The sequence below is a fragment of the Struthio camelus genome, chromosome 14 (assembly GCF_040807025.1).
Source record: "Struthio camelus isolate bStrCam1 chromosome 14, bStrCam1.hap1, whole genome shotgun sequence".
NCBI classification, from domain to species: domain Eukaryota; kingdom Metazoa; phylum Chordata; class Aves; order Struthioniformes; family Struthionidae; genus Struthio; species Struthio camelus.
The window spans coordinates 19,086,542-19,104,160 of NC_090955.1; the positions used below are offsets into that span (position 1 = coordinate 19,086,542).

Genomic DNA, 17,619 nt, shown 5'->3' on the forward strand with positions numbered 1-17,619 from the left:
TTAACACTGCTGAGATATCATTTTAGCTACATCAAAAAAAATACAAAAATAGTAGTACACTAAGTAAGATTTCTCCCACATGTTAAGTGCTTCCAAAAAAAATAAGAATATACACATCAGACATGTTAAAGTCAGTCCAAATGTAAAGTAAATTCTATTTATTGTCTTGGAGTTCTCTCCTCTGAGAAGAGGCCAGCCAAGCCTTTTTCATGAACCTGCTTTGCCAGCTATTATGCACTTTTTAACCTTTACTACACTGTATTATAACATGCATAAAAGATGCAGTTTTTACTGTGACGATTGAACATTATCAAATCACAGGAAAAATTCATGGACTTGACTTGCTGACAAAACACAATATCAATTTGATGTTGATTTTAGAATTACAGCACTGTAGCAGAACATTTCTCAGGTTACCTTTGCAACACAGTAGACCCTCTTCGTTCCCTTCTATAATTTGAATTGCCTATTTTTATAGTTTTCTTTCAGCATCAACTCAAGAATGTTGAATTCAAAATACGATGTCATTCTACAGTATATAAAAGTTGATTCCACAATGAACTTAATAGGATGTCTTGATCCTAATTCCAGACAACTTGCTTGAAAAATACACTAGTAAGTACAGTACCTTTAATTTATTAAGGTAGCGCCTTGTGTGAACAACCAAGAGATCATCTTCAGTAGCTTCTCGTGCCTGTACAATCAAGTCATCTACAACTAGTTTTTCTTCTGAAAGAAGAAGAGAAATAACAATTGGCATTGTATATCATGGCAGGGTGGAATATGGGAAGTTAAGCCAAAGATGCTACTTTGCAGTTCCTACATCCTAGACATAAATAACTATAACACCATTTTTGTTTACTCAGTTTTTACAAGTTCTCCACATAAATACTGTCTATAGAGGTAAGCTATTAAATTAGTATGAATATAATAAATATTGTTTATAGGAAAGTTTTTAGTGTGCTAACTTCTTGTTTAAACTGGAAGACAAGACAAATAGTGAAGTGATGGGAGAGAAGACAAACAGATACAATAAGAACCACAACATCATCTAGGGCTTGATGCATTTGGGAAATCTAGCACTCGTACCAAAAAGTATTCACCTTCATCCCTTAGTATGCTTTAAGAAATTCCACAGCTGACATTAGTATTTAATTCTCTAAATCAAAGCAGAGAAGAAAAGTGAAAGAAAAGAAAATCAAGATTCAAAATAAAACTACTAGGATGCTCATGGAATTGAACACTCAGGCTTAATTGGGATATTTAACTCCAACACAACCCTACCTACATTTAATTGAAGAAATACCTACGAGCAGCTATTACTTCTTTCCCTCTTAGCAACCAAAAGATAGGTTATTTAAATATCTAGCTTTACAAGAGCAAATTAGGAAATACCCCTCCAAAATTTCTGCATGTGGCAAAGATAATACATTTTAAGATCTACATCTAGATGTCCTTGCCAGAAAGTTATTCAAGTTAGGTGTGTCCAAAAAAAAAAAAAAAAAGCAGTGCAGAAGAAAGTTGTTGCTTTGCATATGATCACGACAAACAACAAATAAGGGTACAACACTGATCTTCCTAGACAAATTTTGATATTTAGTTATTTCAGGGCTGCTGTCTAAGACTGTACCTTTCCTCCCATCTTATACTTTTATACTTGGAAAAAAAATACAAGTTATTAATGCGAGAGATTTTTTTTTCCCTGAAGTGCTATACGAGAGCAACATCTGTAACCCTGCAAGCTTATGTTCTTCCTGACTGAGACTTGAGAAATATTTCATTCATTCTTGTCAGATAGAAAGTCAGAGTGCCAACCACATTGCCATCTTCGGGGAAGAAGGTAAGCATAGAAAGCGATTTTCACCCGTGATTTTCTAGGAAACAATAGGCAACAGTATAGAGCAACTGTTGCCAGCAGTTGCTGCAAAGCCAGGAGAGAATATTCTCTCCTTGAGAATATCCCAGGAGCTTCCTGTAGTATTTTGTGGCTTCTTCCATCTTTCCAAAGTAAGAAGCGTAAAGTGACTGAGGACACTGATTTTCTGTGAAAGATGGAAAGTAAAAAGCAGACACTCAAACAGAGACAAGCTAGAGGAAAAGCCTTTACACAGAGAAGGAACAAAAAGGAAAAGGCACATAGTATTAATTAGGGAAATGGTTGTGGAACCCAAGACTTAATAATTTAAGGTTGTTAGAGGGAAGATCCAAAACTTCAGCAACTGAAGGGACTCTCAAGTTTAATTGACATATGAACCAGCTTGAAATAGGATGGGCAGCACTTAGCTACAAAAGAAAATCTGTTGAAGGATCACATAGATGGAACAAGCCTGGCTCTGAGACTACCCTTGTCTTCACAAGGGCAAAAGCATGGTGGGTTTTCTGGATTCTTATTTATTTTTCCAAACTTGATCAGCAAGCTTAAACTTCAGATGAAGAGATGCAAGATTTTGTAGGCATCCTAACCTTGTTTCTTTCATTTATAAACCTTTAAATTATTTCTGCATGCATCTTTCAGTTTTTTTAAGCAACAATAATGACAGGCAGAAATTCTTGTGATGGCAGTCAGAGGTATGTCAAAGCTCTTCCCAAACATTGCCACAGTAACAATCTGAGGTTGATATAGAGTGTGTCTATACAAGCTGCATTGATCTTTCTGCTTGAAAAAGGCTATTTGCCACCAGACTGTTTACAGTCTCAGAACTAAGCTATGCTCCACATCCATTTAATACAGCAAGCTAGTCGTTAACACTTCTAGTTTTACAAGTCAAATGGAATGCTCCCTTCCTTGTTACACCAGATATAAAAGCAATGGAAGTACACTAGCTGTATAAAGTTGTGCACAGTACACCCTGCATTGCAATTCAGGACTGGCAAGCCAAACCATTTGTAAGCTTGCAGCTAACATCAGAAGGATTTTCCATTCACTTTGACACAACTGGAGTCTGCGTTCAGTTTCAGATCCAGGTTTAGTCTTGAAAAGATAGAAAAAAAAAACTGGAACAGCAAGCAGCAGTGATCTTCAAGAGCAAACTTAAATATTTTCTTTCATTTTTAGATTAGTGTATGAGGACAAAAATTTACTATTTACTAGTCATTAAAAAAGTGCTGAGTATCCAAACATGGAGCTCTGGACTGTGCACACAAGGCTCTAGTATTCTGTACCTACCTCAGGTTAGGCTTAAGGTCAAGATTATGGTGCTAACTTCAAAGATAACTGTGGAAATGGTTCCCAGAAATTCCCTATTCCTATTTCTTGTAAAGCCCAAGCAATGAAATTCTACACAGTTCATGCTTACATTTGAATTGTAAAGATCAGAAATATTTAAAAATAGCCTACTGCATTGCTGCATTCATGTTTCTTCATACTCCTTTTTACTCAGTTCTGTCAAGCTCTGGGCCAAAATGAAATTAACAAAAACTAGTTACTCTGACTAGTATTAAAGAATTGCCTCTCCCTAGAGGCATGAATAATGAGCTTGTATTTTCAATCACACTTCAGGAGTTTCACTCTGTACAGACACCATGACTGAGACAAAACGAGAACTGTGGGCTTTATTTAGTAGAGTGGGCTAAAACATGCATTTTCAAAGGACTGTGAAACAAAACTATTTATTAAAAAGCCCCAGTGTAGGATGTTTGCTCTAACCTTAGGCACAATGTCCTCTTTTACATATCGCATATGCAAGACTTTCAGTAATGCAGAACACATGACAGTGAATTCACCTCAGAAATCCTAATGACCAATTTAATTTGCTAAGATTTAAGTCTGTAAACATATGAAAATACTAAAGCACAGCTTTAGTAAACTAAACTAAAAGGGCACAGCTTAAAAACTACAAAAGCAGTAATGAAGTGCAGTCACTATTAGGTTGGCAGTTACTAATATAAGTCAGTAGTAATCACGTTTCCTATTAACTTCATGCCAATGCTGGTCAAAGAGGTACCTTCTTGTTATTTTACCTTTCAAGAAATCGATTACTTTTCCCCATTTCCCCGCATCAAAAGGATGCAGTTTCTCAAGTCCCATAAACGTGATGTTGTAGTCAGGAGAATATACGATAGGCCAACATGTTGATGGAACATCCTGATACAACTCAGTTCTGTGAGGCCTTTAAAAACAAAAAATAAACTAGTCACCATTTCCAGCAACTATATATGAAATCTAATGATTTAAACTTAATTCCCAAACTACAAATTTGGAGTTCTTATTGATATTATCTTTATATTAATGGTTCCTGAAGATGCTATATCCCTTATTACCACAGTGAGGGCTTGTGTTTAACTGCTCTTCAGCAGCAGCATCAGGGAGATTACCATATCTCATTTCCAACCGGCACAGTTAAACTCTTGAACAAATCAATAGTGGGGAAAAAAGGGATAACAGAAGATCAAAGAACATATGCTAATTAATTATATATACTAACTTAACTGCAGAAATGAACTAATGGAAACATTTGCTTCCCTTCCCTGGCCTTTCCAAGCTCATTAAGCAGTAACTCTGTCTTAGAACATACATCCAGTTTTTCAGCCAACATAACCTTACATAGACTCACAGACTAGACTCACATTTTAAAGTCTGTATCTAAATATAGTTTCCAAAAACCACTGTTCCTACACATGATGCATCTAATGATACAAGATTGAAAAGACTTCTAGGATCCTTTCCTAGGAGAAAGGGATTATTTTACAGCCAGCTCAGAAAAAGTAATTAAGCTTGGGTTTGTGTCTGTGCACCACTTAACCATAGTATCATACTCTCAACTTCAAATCTCATGCCCACAACCCCTCTATTAACCAATAACAACCGTTATCTCTCTCCAAATTCCTGTGTTCTGTAAAACTCAGTAGCACAGCCAGTTCAGATGCCTTCTTCAGAGCCCCTTTAAAGAACAGGCAAGAAACATACATGCGTTTAGAAACATACACACATTGTCTGTTCGGCTAAAATGCGTGTGCATGTTGGTCAACAGGCCAGAACAAAGAGATGATTTGTGATCGCATGCCACCTGTTCCACCAGCCTCATTCCCCTTCCTCTGCCTAAAACCCAGCATTACCACACTACGCCTGTGACACCTCTTGCTCTGCAAAATGAAGTTGGCAAAAGGCTTCTTTCGCAAGTTACTATACCTGACAAAGAAGCCTTCTGTCTCGCAAACAACACAAACAAAAAAACACCTTATTTTCAGCCTAAATATGCTTTAAAAAAGCCTTCTAAAATCCCATTAAAAAACAACAACAAAACACAAAGACACAATTGAAGTTTTTAACTTCAGTTTGCAGCTTTGATTCCCACATAATTCCCAGAAACTTGCTGTTGAGTCAGGCCTCACTCGATTGTTCTGTTGTCTCATCAAGCAAAAGGCAGTTTCTATAAAACATAAGGAGAAGCCCGAAAATATTCTACCCGCTTCTGTTAGATGGGGTCCTCAAGATTAGGCAAGCTGGGAGAAAAAGATGCGGCCCCCTCCCCCCTGCCCGGGTTTTCCCTTCCCCGAGCTCACTGGCTGGCGGCCGCCTTGCCCCGAGCACCTGCCGCACAGCGGCGCCGGGCGCGCCCTTGGCCCCCGCAGCCAGCGCACCGCCGGCGCCCGCTTTCCTCTCCCCTCGACGCCGCCTGCGCTCCCAGAAGCCCGCAGCCACCTCACCGACAGCGCTGCCGGGCGCGGTGGGCAGCCGGGGAGACCCGCGGCGGCCCCGCCGCCGGGAGGCCGCCACCGCCGCCCCTCACGGCGGCACCTGGCGGCCCAGCGCCACCTGCTCCCGGGCGGGCCCAGGGCCGCGGCCCCGCGGCAGGCCGGCCCTCGCCGGGAACGACGCACGCCCGCTCGCCCGCCCCGAGCGGCCCCACGGCTCCCGTCCGCCCGGCAGAGCCGCGGCTGCGCCCGTGGCGGCCCCGCGGGGCTCGGCTTGGCCCGGCCCGGCGCGGTACTCACATCCCCCCGCCTTCCGCCGGCCGGCGGCAGCGCTGGCGAAGCCGCGCGGGGGAAGGGGCGCCCTGGCCCCGCCTCGCCTCGAGGGCGGAGACACGGAGGGGCCGGCCCGAGGAGGGCGGGCAGCCGAAGCGAGCCGAGCCGGCCGCTCCCGGGGCAGCGGCGCCCCACAGGGAGGGCGGATAGGCCGAGCGGCCGTTAAGGGCTTTCGCGGCCGTCGGCCGTTTCCCGGCATCCCCCGCGGCGGCCGTTAACGGCTGTTGCCGGGGGGGTGGGGGAGGGTGTTAGTCATTTCCCGTCGTCCCCTGGGGCAGCCGGGCTCAGGCGGGGTGCGTTGGAGGCCGTGGCTGAGGGAGGCCGAGGCCGAGGCCGAGGCCGAGGCCGAGGCCGAGGCCGGGCCGTTGGTCTAGGGCAGGAGTAGCGCAGAGGCCGCGGGAAAACGTTATTGATGAAGGTAAAGTCAGCTGTTTTTAAAACGTGCTTTCCTACAGAAATGGGATTTGCGCGGTCTCGCTCCCTTGTTAACACGCGTTACAACGGCCAAGCGCAGCGGTGCCTGACGGAGGTGTGGAGCTGTCAAAGCTGTCGCCTTCCCGGACCCCCGAGGAAAGTCGGCCCCTACGTGTGAGGCGGGGTGCCAGATCGGGGCCAGGCTGAGCCCGAGGCGGGGCAGGAGCCCGCGTGTCTCTCGGCCTTGGGGCTGGGCCGGCGGTGTGCAGGGCTTGGGGCAGCTGTAGCTCACAGCGCTGCTGAGTGAGGGCGCGGGAGAGGAGCTGGGGCGTTTGGGGAGAGCTTCTGCCTTATGAAGGCAAACTAGTGGTTTTTGTAAGAAGGAGGTAAGAGCCGACAGAAAACACGTAACTAGCAGAAACGTGGTGGAGTGACAATTCTCATATGTAGAAACTCGTGTAGAAACTCACTGCTCACAGAAAAATGTTTTTAACACTAGCTTACACGTAAGAGTTACGTGACCTTAATGACAAATAAGGACTGTAGAAGATGAACTGCAAAATCAGCCAGATAAAAGAAACTAGGAGATTGCAGGAAAATTAATTAGTTTAATGCCATGAAAGTTAGAAGACTTAAACCCCTTATACTAAGGGATTTATGTCACCTACTGCAGTGATTTTATTTTGAGGATCTAAAAGCAATTCCACATTTATAGTATTTTTAGACAGGAAAATATGACTTTAATTTCAAAATAAAATTAACAAGGTGCCAGCGAGTGAAGTGACATAGAATGTCAGTAGCAGAATAAGGAAAACAAAGAGAAAATAATGATTTTATTTAAATTAGTAGCAGAACTCCTATTGATCTGTTATGTCAAGATTTATCTCAGGAATACTATTTCTAACTTCATAGCTACTAGGCACACCAGAAAAATAACCTAGGTTCAGGCCCAAAGCTGATTTCTAAGCGTACTTTACTTGTCCTACTTGAGTATATACAAAAAGCATTTCTTGTGTAATTGTACAAGCTAGTCAATAATACCATTGTGCTAAATGGTTCAATAGCAGTAATATCCATCAAACAACTGATAAATGTACAGAATTATTATTTTCTCAGGAAAAATGTCTTTTTATGAGAGTTCCAGATAAATGACTTTCCTCTTAAAATATGCTACCTTTGGCTTGGCATTCAGTTTTGATGGATGCCTGGACTTCACCTTGGTATTTGTTTAGCAGTAGGAGGCTGTTATCCCAAGAAAACACTCTATTCCTTTGACATTATCTTTTAATTAACATTTCTTTTTGTTCTGGCCTTTGGTGCACATGCTTCAGTATTAGTTCAGTGTATCTACCTTTTATTCCTTGTTACTGACTGCTTAATGCTTGGTGCTTAATTGGCATGTGAGTGTCACTTGGTTAATTAGTTACAAATATAATGTGGTGTTATTTCATTTTCATATAAATTGACTTTTAAAGTTGAATTAAAAGTAAATTGGCAAACTTGTTTCCTTATTTGTTGGATGTTGTAAATTGATTAATGGCAGAGCGCATAGAAAAAAACATGAAGATCCAGGCTATGACAGTTGCACCTCTCAAAGTGAAAAGTTTACTTACCTATTACTTTTTCCCTAAAAAAATCAAGTGACAGTGTCCTCTCGTTCATTCTGCTTAGCTGGGATGCTCATTGCCTTTGTTTTCCTTCTCTTGCGCCAGAGTAAGCTGGGTTTTTCTAACTTGCAGACGGGGCCCAAGTAATGCTGTATCCTAACAGGCTACCCAATAGTACCTTTCTCTTTCTCCATCAGTTGCCAAGGTGCGCTCTCTTGATGGCTCCCCAGGAAGCTGCTGTACATATTCAGATTAATGACTGTTCACTCTTGCTGTAGTCTGATTCTTTTTGGCTTCAGCATTAAGAGAAATACGATCAAGATGTATACTTAATTCAGAGTGGGGCACACTGTTTTAAAATATTATAAGATATAAAATATTTTCAGTGATTTCTCTGCATTCTACATGTATTTCTCATTTGGTCATTTTTTGATTGTTATTTTGTAATACTACAATAATTCCAAGGAGTTCCAGTTAAGGGCTTGGAATACCCTATGAGCCAGCTGTTAGCACACAGTCCTTACTCCAGAGAATTTACAACTCAATTGTGCAAAAAATTGCACTTAGTTGCATTATGGCAGTGAGCCTTATTGCTGTCAATTATACTACCAACAGGTTTTAAACAAATCGTATGGTGCATAGTGTTGTTGTTGAATCTGGTCTTTTTATGTAGGAAGGTAACAATTTCCTCATGAATTAGGCCCAGAATACGCATGAAAATGACCCTGATCAAATAATGACATTTTTGGCTCGCTAATCACTCTGAAAAAGTTTTTTAAATAAAATGGGGCTCAAATTTTTACATCATTGCAATATTTAAAATAACTTAAGTGAAATTTTAAAATAGAAGTCAGGTTATGCTGAAATTGTGTTTATTTAAAAATATATGTAAGTGAAATATTTTCTTTTAAAAAAATCAGACTCGGGAAACTTTTAAATTAACATGCATTCACAGAATGTATTGGAATAATTGCATCCATACTTCTTATTGAAAAATAGTTCTGTTGAGTTCTAGTCTTCAGTTTACAAATTAGAAGAGCACAGCAACAAACATAAGTCAGCAGCAAGTGTAGGAACGTGACCTAAGTCTCCTAGAATAAAAGTATGCTGTTATAACATGTAGAAAATGATCACAGACCATATAGAACATAGTCTTCTTTAAGTTTCTTGGTATCCTTCAAAAGTAGTCCCCAAATTCACAGTAAAAATGAGGAAACAGACCAATTACAACCCAGCTTGTACAATATACTGACATTATTTTCAGACCGATAGCTCTGTCTTCGCAAGACAAAGGAAATGTTTTCCCCTTATACAGTTCTGCTTCTGTTGAGACAAAGTGCAACTTGAGTGGTTTTGACAATATTATGGATAACACTAGTGTCCTGTTGTAAGGGAGTTGATTAGTTGCTGCATGCTTGAATACAGGCGTATTATTGTTATAATAAATAGTCAGCAACCTATTAACTCTCAAGGTTTGGCTCGTTAACGTGCCCTTCATCGTCCAGGAGATCATTCATTCCATGCTGAGAATCATAAAAAGCACCGTTGAGAAGAGAGGAGTTCTTTCCAAAGAAATTTTTTTTTTTAATAACGTGACTCGTTTGAAAATGATGTAAAGAATTCCAGGGGGTCTTTATCTGCAAGCTGTTTATGTTATTGTTCTCTTTAGAGTGCAGGGATCCACTTGTGCAGATCCGTTTGAAGACAGATCCTAGAGTCAGAACTACTACCAAAAAACCAACTTTCAGACAAGCAGAAAAATCTTATCTGAATGGTGTCTTGTATGAAAGAGGTTGGCTGGTTAGGCCTGCCAGTAATTGCATCAATTTATTAAATCTATTTGTGTAATCTGTGGCACCTCCATTCTCTAGTAGAACAGAATCTATCAATACTGCTTTTATTTGATAGTGATGGTGATGATAGAAGAGTGAGGGATGTTTGTTGGCAGTCTACCTGATTTGCAGAGATGAAGAAAAACCTTCATCAGCTTCTCAACCTGTCATGGAATAGATGATGACCTTTTAGTTCTGATGTTGCATGATGGTGAAATGACTACAACGTTATGGTGAATGGTGAAACGTGATAAGGGTTTTACTGCATCAAGAAACAGTAGGATTATAGTTAGAGATAAAAGTCAGTGATAGCAAATGTTATGATACTGTGAAAATTGGGACAACGGATCCAGTCATCCATAATCCGTTTCAGTGATGAATCCTTTGGGTCAGCTGTCTCACAGGAGAAGCAATCTGGTGCCAAATTGAGAGTCATTGCACTTTACAGTATTATTTTAGCCTGTTAGCAACTTCCCAGCTGGAATTTGCTTGTAACACTGGTGGATTGCACTGGAAGAGCAGGAATAATTCCAGTAGGTTTGATCATGGCCTGACACGTGCAGCTACCCTCCTTCGTTACAAGGAGGCAACTTAGCTACCTCCAAAGTCTCACCTCCGTCTGTTGCCACAGCAGAGCGCGCTATAGAAAGCTGTATGCAGATAAACTCATTTTGTTTCAGTAGTGAGATGCAAGATACCCTTACATTAAGATGAGATATATCCTTAAGACTGACAGAAGAGATTTTTCAAATAGTTTGCTATCAAATTATTATGAGTTTAGGCTCTTGAAACAGGTAGCATGAAGAAATGTGCTCCAAATCAGGGATGAAACACATTTTAAAGGAATATAAAGCAAGAAATGGACTTTTCATTTACATTGGGACTAATTTCTCCTGTAAACGTTTTTAATAGCAATGCAGTACATGAATTTCCACAGAAATTTTACTAAATATTTTTTGATCAGAAAAAATAATAACATTTTGAGAACCTGTGGTGCTTTAATCTCTTTGATCCTGAAGGCTTTTATCTGTCATGTGGTGTCACAACTAAGATCAGACATTTACTTCCATGGTGTCTAGAGAATGTGAAATTATTGATTCCTATAGTCCAGCAGAGCAGAAAAAGGTTTGTGCTTTTTATAGCTCAGAAACTGTTACAGTTTTCTTCTCTTACTGTTGCTCAAAACAGCTGGAAATGCAGGGCGTGAATACTTCTTAAATATACCGTTATTCTCCTCGCAGTCTTATCTTCATTGTTATTAGCCTAAGTCCTTCTCCCTTGCTGAATTACATCTAGCCAAAATCTTCAATTTTTAAAACAATAGAGTAGGATATCACTAACCACTTCACGCCTTCAGTGTCATGCCATTCTCAAAATGAGAAATGTAGTCTATTGCAGCAGAATGCAGATGATTCTAATCCCAGCAAGGGTTTATTCAAAATAGGCTTAAAATAGGCCTTTCAAATGCACTAGTTTGATTCTGCTTAACGCCTTGAGCCGACCAGTGAAAGAAGCCGTAAGACTTGCTTTACTCTCTTACAGCATAAATAACTGTAGGTCAATATTAAAATGGAGAAAATTGTATTTAGTGCAATGAGGTGCTTTTCAAAGCGAGAAAATTTTTCAAAACACTAATTCATTTGCCATTCCCTTCAGAGGCACAACTAGATCCTTAGCAGGGTGAACATGAGCATAGGAGAGAAACAGAATTAAATTGATAACACAATCTCGATTACCTCAAATTTGTCCCTGCCTTAATTTGTTTGCATTCTCTTAAAGCATATTTATAAATGTATGTATAGTATTTAATTCCGTAATTTCAGTACTAGTGATAGTGAAAAACCGAAGGCTAATACTCTGATATCTATCAAAACGAGAAATATTGTGTATAATGTGTAAAGTTTTCATAATATTCAGCTGTAAGAACACCAGATGCACTAAACATTTTCTCATATAATAATTAACATGTTCAGCTAAGCACATTCAGTTGACGTTGGTTCTGTTCTGATTTCTAAGTGCTTTGATAATGTAAGTGATATTTAGTCTGCTTATGATAAACAAGAAAGTTGAGAAGTAAAATACAAATTTCTGTCCTGTATTTTCCAATTACATTTTATGTGAAATCCATTCAGATAGTGCTGACTGTATGAGCTGACGGTATTTAGCTGGTGGTAAAAGTGTAATAAAACATTGGTAAAATGTTTAAAAGTGTACTATTTCTTATTCTACAAGGACAAGATTAAATTCCATATTTCAGTGCTTCCTTTTGTTTCTGATGGCGTCACATACATTTCCTATTCTATAGGTAACGATGTATGCTCTGGTATTTAATGAAATATTTTTTTAAAAAGAAAAGGAAGGAAATGCAGTTTTATGGAATATTTCTAAAAATATCAACAAGTAAAATAGGAGAACTCCCACTGGAACAAAGTGTAGGAGAAAGATTCAAATGCCCAGTCCAAAAGTTTCATGAGAAAAGATTAATTGGGACCTTTGGAAAGCCCTCTATATACACATTACACATTTCTCGGCATTATAACGTTCTTCAGAAAATGTATTATACAGTAAATAGTTCAAGGACTTTCAAGCTTATACTGCAGAACAAATGCACATGAAATTTCTAATTCCCATGAAGGAATCATCTCTAAAATGATAAGTTAATATACAAAGGAAACTTGATTTAAATATATAAGCAGTTATATTTGACTATTACTTTACTACAGTGAAGAGGTTAAAACCAAGCACGCAAACAATAATTGGGAGCATGAATTTTCTGCTATCAGCAGCATAATTAATGTTTGCAGTGATAAGGAATACTTCTAATGTCTCAAGGGAAGTCAGTGGTTCAGTAAACCCTGTGAGTTGTTGCTTGTGGAAAAAATTAGTATGACACAAAACAGATACTTAAGACATTTTCCAGTCTATTAACCCTTTTGAATATCTTTTGTACTAATCTTAAATTCATAAATTGTAATATAATCATGCCGCAAAAGATACCATGAAGAAATGTCACTATCAATATTTATCTGAACACAGTCAACAAAAGCAAAGACACCACATTAATTTAAAAAAAAAAAAAAGCCTCTCCAAATAGATCAGCTTTGTTCCAAGCTTTAAAGGTTTGATTATCTTGGAACTATCCAGAAAGTCTACTTCAGAGTCAAAAGTCTTCAGCTGAAATTCTCTACCGGCACCATGAGATGTTTACATCTAGGAATAACTAGGTTGGATGTTTCATTTCATCTCAAATATGGCACAACTGAAAGGTGAATTTATTAGACATCACAAATTAATATCAACATTTTGCTAAGATGGGATTTCCCATCTTAGCAAATGAGTAGCTAGTACAATCTGTCTCCTTATGGCTGGCAATATTAAACAGATGTTTCAGTTTCTGGATGGTTATGATGTAATAATTGTAAGAATACAGACATGGTAAAAATACAGTTGAATAAGGCAATGCAGCTTTTGAGATAATCACCTCAAATCACTGCATCAAGCCAAACTGTGATTATTGAAGCAAAGAACCAAGAGCAGCCCAAGCTATTACACAAAATATTGCAGAAGAGTGGCATACATGGAAGGATGCTTGGGATGTTCGAAGTTTATATACAGAGTGTGGGGAAAAAAGCCCTTGTCATGGTGATCAAACTCCCTGAGGAACTTCCCAGTGGCATTTTTAAGTTCCCTTTTTGGGTCACTGTGAGCAACATTTTTAAAAATTGACTTAATTACTATTGATCCAGCTTTGGATAGTCTGCCTGGAGTCATTGGTAGGAATGGGAAGGACTCTCTAACAGTGTTTACTGTGGTTTGTACCCAGGAAACTCCTAAGGAAGCCAGGAATCCGTGAAGCAAAGATAGATAAACCCTGTCAGCAGGCAAATACAGTGGCCAAGGAGCACGCACATTGGCTCTGTGTAGTTAGAGCGTGATTCTGGGATGCTCTAGTGAGTGGTCAGAGCAGCTGTCATTCAGAATCTATCCAAAATATAATTTGAGGTAAATACTGCCACATTGCATTCCCACGTCTGGGACGTGATCTCTGTGTTTATTTTCCTCAAAGTAAAATAACATTTCTTAGTTGTATTGCAATAAAAATTCCTACTTACAAAGAACCCTGCTAGAACCATGGTGGATGTGGGAATGTAGACAGATTTAGTGCATCCTGATGCAATCCCAATTTAAAAAATACTTGCTTTTTGGAAAGCATCTAAGCCAAGGAGCCTTCATAATGTCCACACAGAGGAAGGGAGTTTCAGAAAAAGGTAAGACTCTTCCATTTTCCTCCGTTATTTTCCATCTGACTATCAGGCAGAACTAGAGCAAAACAAAAACACATTTTTCAACTGTCTCAGCAAAACGTCTCTTTCTGTTTAAGGAGCAGCTCATTTCTCACTTTAATTCCACAGGAAGTTGTTTTCACAAAGATATGTGCTGATCACACAGTGTGATAGTACTAAACATCCTTCATTTCTAAGGCTAATAGGCTGCTCATCAGTTGAAGTATGTCAGTGACCAGCAATTAGCACCATTCTCATTTAGCTACTGTGATTACACAAATTCTTGTATTAGTACTGCTTTAATTGCAGCTAATATCATCTTGATTCGTGGTAGTGGCATTTTAATACAGCAGCAAGGATTGGATGACTTTTCTTAGTTCCCTTACCTACAGGAAAGCTGGAAAAAAAACTCCAGTGGGTAAAGGCAACTTAGCTCCCTGCCTGCTGACCTGCTATGTGTCGTAGGCACCCATTTCTTTTTCCCACCCAGTCCTCTCTAATCAGCAAGGTGCTCATAGGAATATTAGCTCTCAAGTTTAGCTATTAATTTGTTCTTTAGACTAAATAAGGGATTACCATCAGGGTGACAAAGTCCTGCAGGGTCAACCTTGTGCAGTGCTTTAATTCAAATTTTTGGTCCTTATAGAATCCATGTATCCTCTGGTTGTATGGCTGCTGTCAGGGAGACAAAAATCTTCTGTTTGAAACCTGGCTGAGATCCCAGAGGTATGCAACCTCACATATATTAAAATATATATATATATATAAAAACCCATTAATTGCCAAGTGTGGTGAACCAAAATACACAGCGATGTCTGTTGTCTTCCAGGCTCTCTTCATTTGAGAGTGGTATCAACCTTGCTGCTGAAGCAGAGTTCTTTATAACTAGAACTACAGCTTTGCATAGATGCTCACTAGTTATGCACTCTTGAGGGGGGTAAAGCTGGAGCTGTATGGATGGAATTATAGAATTGTTTGTGCCTAAAATTAATGAGAGCAGAATTTAAACATATCAGTATTAGAAATCATTGAGTTTGCCCCTAAAACTGGACATTTAAAATGAGTGGTTACTTACAAATTGTCTATCTCTGTGGCTCAGTTGTTCATCACTATATTTAGTGTTATTAGCACTCTTGCAATTGTGTCTAATACAACTTTTGTGGCTTGCAGGGATGCTGGGGAGATCAGGTCACTAGCGTTGGCTCTTGGATGGATGGATGTGACAGAAAAGGAAATTAATTATTCTTCTCTGGGGCATGGTTTGAATCATGTACAGTAGATGAGGCCTCAGGGCACATACTTGAATAATGAGAACGCAAAATAGCAAAGCACCATCCATTCTGTGCCCTTGAATAGGGCACAGAACCTCAAAGAGGTCCTTGTCCTTGTACCAGCACTATCTGAATAGGTAATCAAAGACTACAAAATCATACATATGGAAGAGGAGGCATGCTAAACTTGCACAGATAACCTTATTCTGGCATCTCCTAACTTTTCAGTGCTTGTTCTTTTAATTTTCATATATTTTTAGCATATTTTTGTTTGAACATATCTGTAGGTTTTGTAACATCTTGTCTTCTGGCAAGCTGTTACTGGCTTATTTGGATATTTGCATGACTAAAAATGGTGTTTGGTGAAACACAAAGCAAAAGTAAACAGTAGTTTTCCCTGAGCAGATTAACCTCCTTACAAAACCCAGCGTTCCCATCTCCACAGTGCAGGTGTTTCGTTCACGTAAATTTAACAGTTGCAATATGTTTCATTCACGTAAATTGTCAAGACAGCTAAGTCTTTGGGGAGGCACCTTCTTCATACTTTCAAATATGTTTAAATAGACAGAACTTGAAGGCCACAGGCATGAGAGCAGCCATCACAGATCATTTTCATCTCACTGTAGATGCTCCATTGATAGGATATACCAGTGCCCTCCTGAGAAGACTGTAAAACTCATAGTGTGTTTTGGACTTGAGGTTAGCTGATAGATAGGTAAAGTGACAGGTAATTAGAAGCAAACTCCTTAGTGAATGCATAGTTCCAGAAACAGAAGACTGTGAGTTGTTTTATCTGGGTTTGTAATAAGCTATATGTAAGTTACTCAGATGGGTGCACTCTCCTGAGCGCATCAATATGCCTTGATAGTGCATTATGCTTCATCTTTCCTGCTTACTGGAGTGCTTGTATAGATTGGCTGACCAGCAGTGATGTAGTCAAAGAGAGGTGCCCTTTATCCCTTTTTAATTTTGGCATCAGACATGCTAATTTGACCTTTCTAGAGAATGTTCCCACTTCCTGGTGTCTGCCTTGAAGCACTGAAAAGTTTACCTGCCTTGTTAATTCTTAGACAATCACATTTGTCTACTCTTTTATAAACCAGGACAGAAGGGGTAGCTGAGAGAAAAGGGAAGGAGGAAGGGGATGAAGAACAGTTCCATGCAAACACAAAACTTTTGGTACCTTCCAAATTTAGTATTTGATATGCAAGTAGTTGGTTCATTAATGGAAAAGCAACTCCTTATGTGTTACAAACCTAAAATTCAGTAGTTCGCAAAGCCAATCTGTCTATTTCAACTGCACTATTAACGCTAGTATGTAGTACTCATTTGTAATACCATAACTGAAATGTAATTAACATTATTCATTCATTATCGATATAGGCTAGAGCACTAGGGAGTTGCTCTGATATCAGGCAAAAAGGCAACACTGACAGATGAAAAGTAAATGTCAAACTGCAACAAAATGTAAAGTCATAACATATGCAAATATCTGATCAGATATAATCAATGGCCAGGTATAAATTCAGGTCACCAGCCTGAGCTAGAAGCCCTGGCTTATGCTTGCAGGACAGACGAGCTCTGTTTTGGGAGTAATGTGTTGTCTCCTGTAGTCTTTAATGTGTTAGAAGAGTTACTTTCATTTTTATCTTTTATTTAAGTAGGGGAAATGTTAAAAATATATGTTTTGGTTGTCAATTCATTACAGTCTCCTTTGATAAAAACATAGATTTATCTAATTAAAAAGATATCCTGCTTAGTCTTCTAAGTTTAGTCTAAACCTGCACCAATCCAATGCCAGTAGAACAGAACGCAGTCTGTAGCAGGATTCAGGACAATACTGGCAAAATGCTAACAGTTGCAATCAAATCCTAGGCCATAAATCCATTTCTCACATATGCTCATTTCACAATGTGGATCAATTTATAGCAAAAGATGCAATTTAAATATAATAATTCATAGGGCGTACAGTGCTCAAAGATAAGCATATGCAAATTATTGAGGAGCAGAATGTCTGTAATCATAATGATGCAATTTTTACGAAATTTGAAAGCCAATAGTATATTTAGTTATTTTACAGATAGGTATTGCACTGAAGAAATATCAGGTGCACTATTGAATTGTTTTTAGTTAAATTATATCCTTTTCTAGGACTAAGAAAAGGGCATAGTTAAGAGACTGACATATGCACAGTGTTCAAGTTTCTAAGCAGTTGTTAATGTTCTGCAAATATAGTACTTGCACA

The 17,619-nt window shown here is 39.2% G+C and overlaps 2 protein-coding genes across 8 annotated transcripts in view; one reads left to right on the forward strand and one right to left on the reverse strand.

Annotated features, from left to right (window-relative positions):
• Nucleotides 1-6,171, reverse strand: part of HDAC11 (histone deacetylase 11) — a 32,804-nt gene extending 26,633 nt beyond the window's left edge. For 3 of the 6 annotated variants that reach the window (XM_068960242.1, XM_009688162.2, XM_068960241.1), the window contains exons 1-3: nucleotides 5,270-5,367; nucleotides 3,961-4,109; nucleotides 629-729 (exon numbers count right to left, since the gene is read on the reverse strand). In XM_068960242.1, the coding sequence (XP_068816343.1) occupies nucleotides 629-729; nucleotides 3,961-4,109; nucleotides 5,270-5,352 (333 nt within the window). In that variant the 5' untranslated portion in view covers nucleotides 5,353-5,367. Of the gene's footprint in view, nucleotides 1-628; nucleotides 730-3,960; nucleotides 4,110-5,128; nucleotides 5,370-5,934 lie in introns of those variants that run through there. The other 3 variants (XM_068960244.1, XM_068960245.1, XM_068960246.1) reach the window with 3 other exon arrangements.
• A 13-nt stretch (nucleotides 6,172-6,184) lies between these two features.
• NUP210 (nucleoporin 210) overlaps nucleotides 6,185-17,619 on the forward strand; it is a 94,099-nt gene continuing 82,664 nt past the window's right edge. The window contains exon 1 of one of the 2 annotated variants that reach the window (XM_068960240.1): nucleotides 6,185-6,385. The gene's annotated coding sequence lies outside the window, so the exon portion shown is untranslated. The remainder of the gene's footprint in view (nucleotides 6,386-17,619) is intronic. The other variant, XM_068960239.1, reaches the window with a different exon arrangement.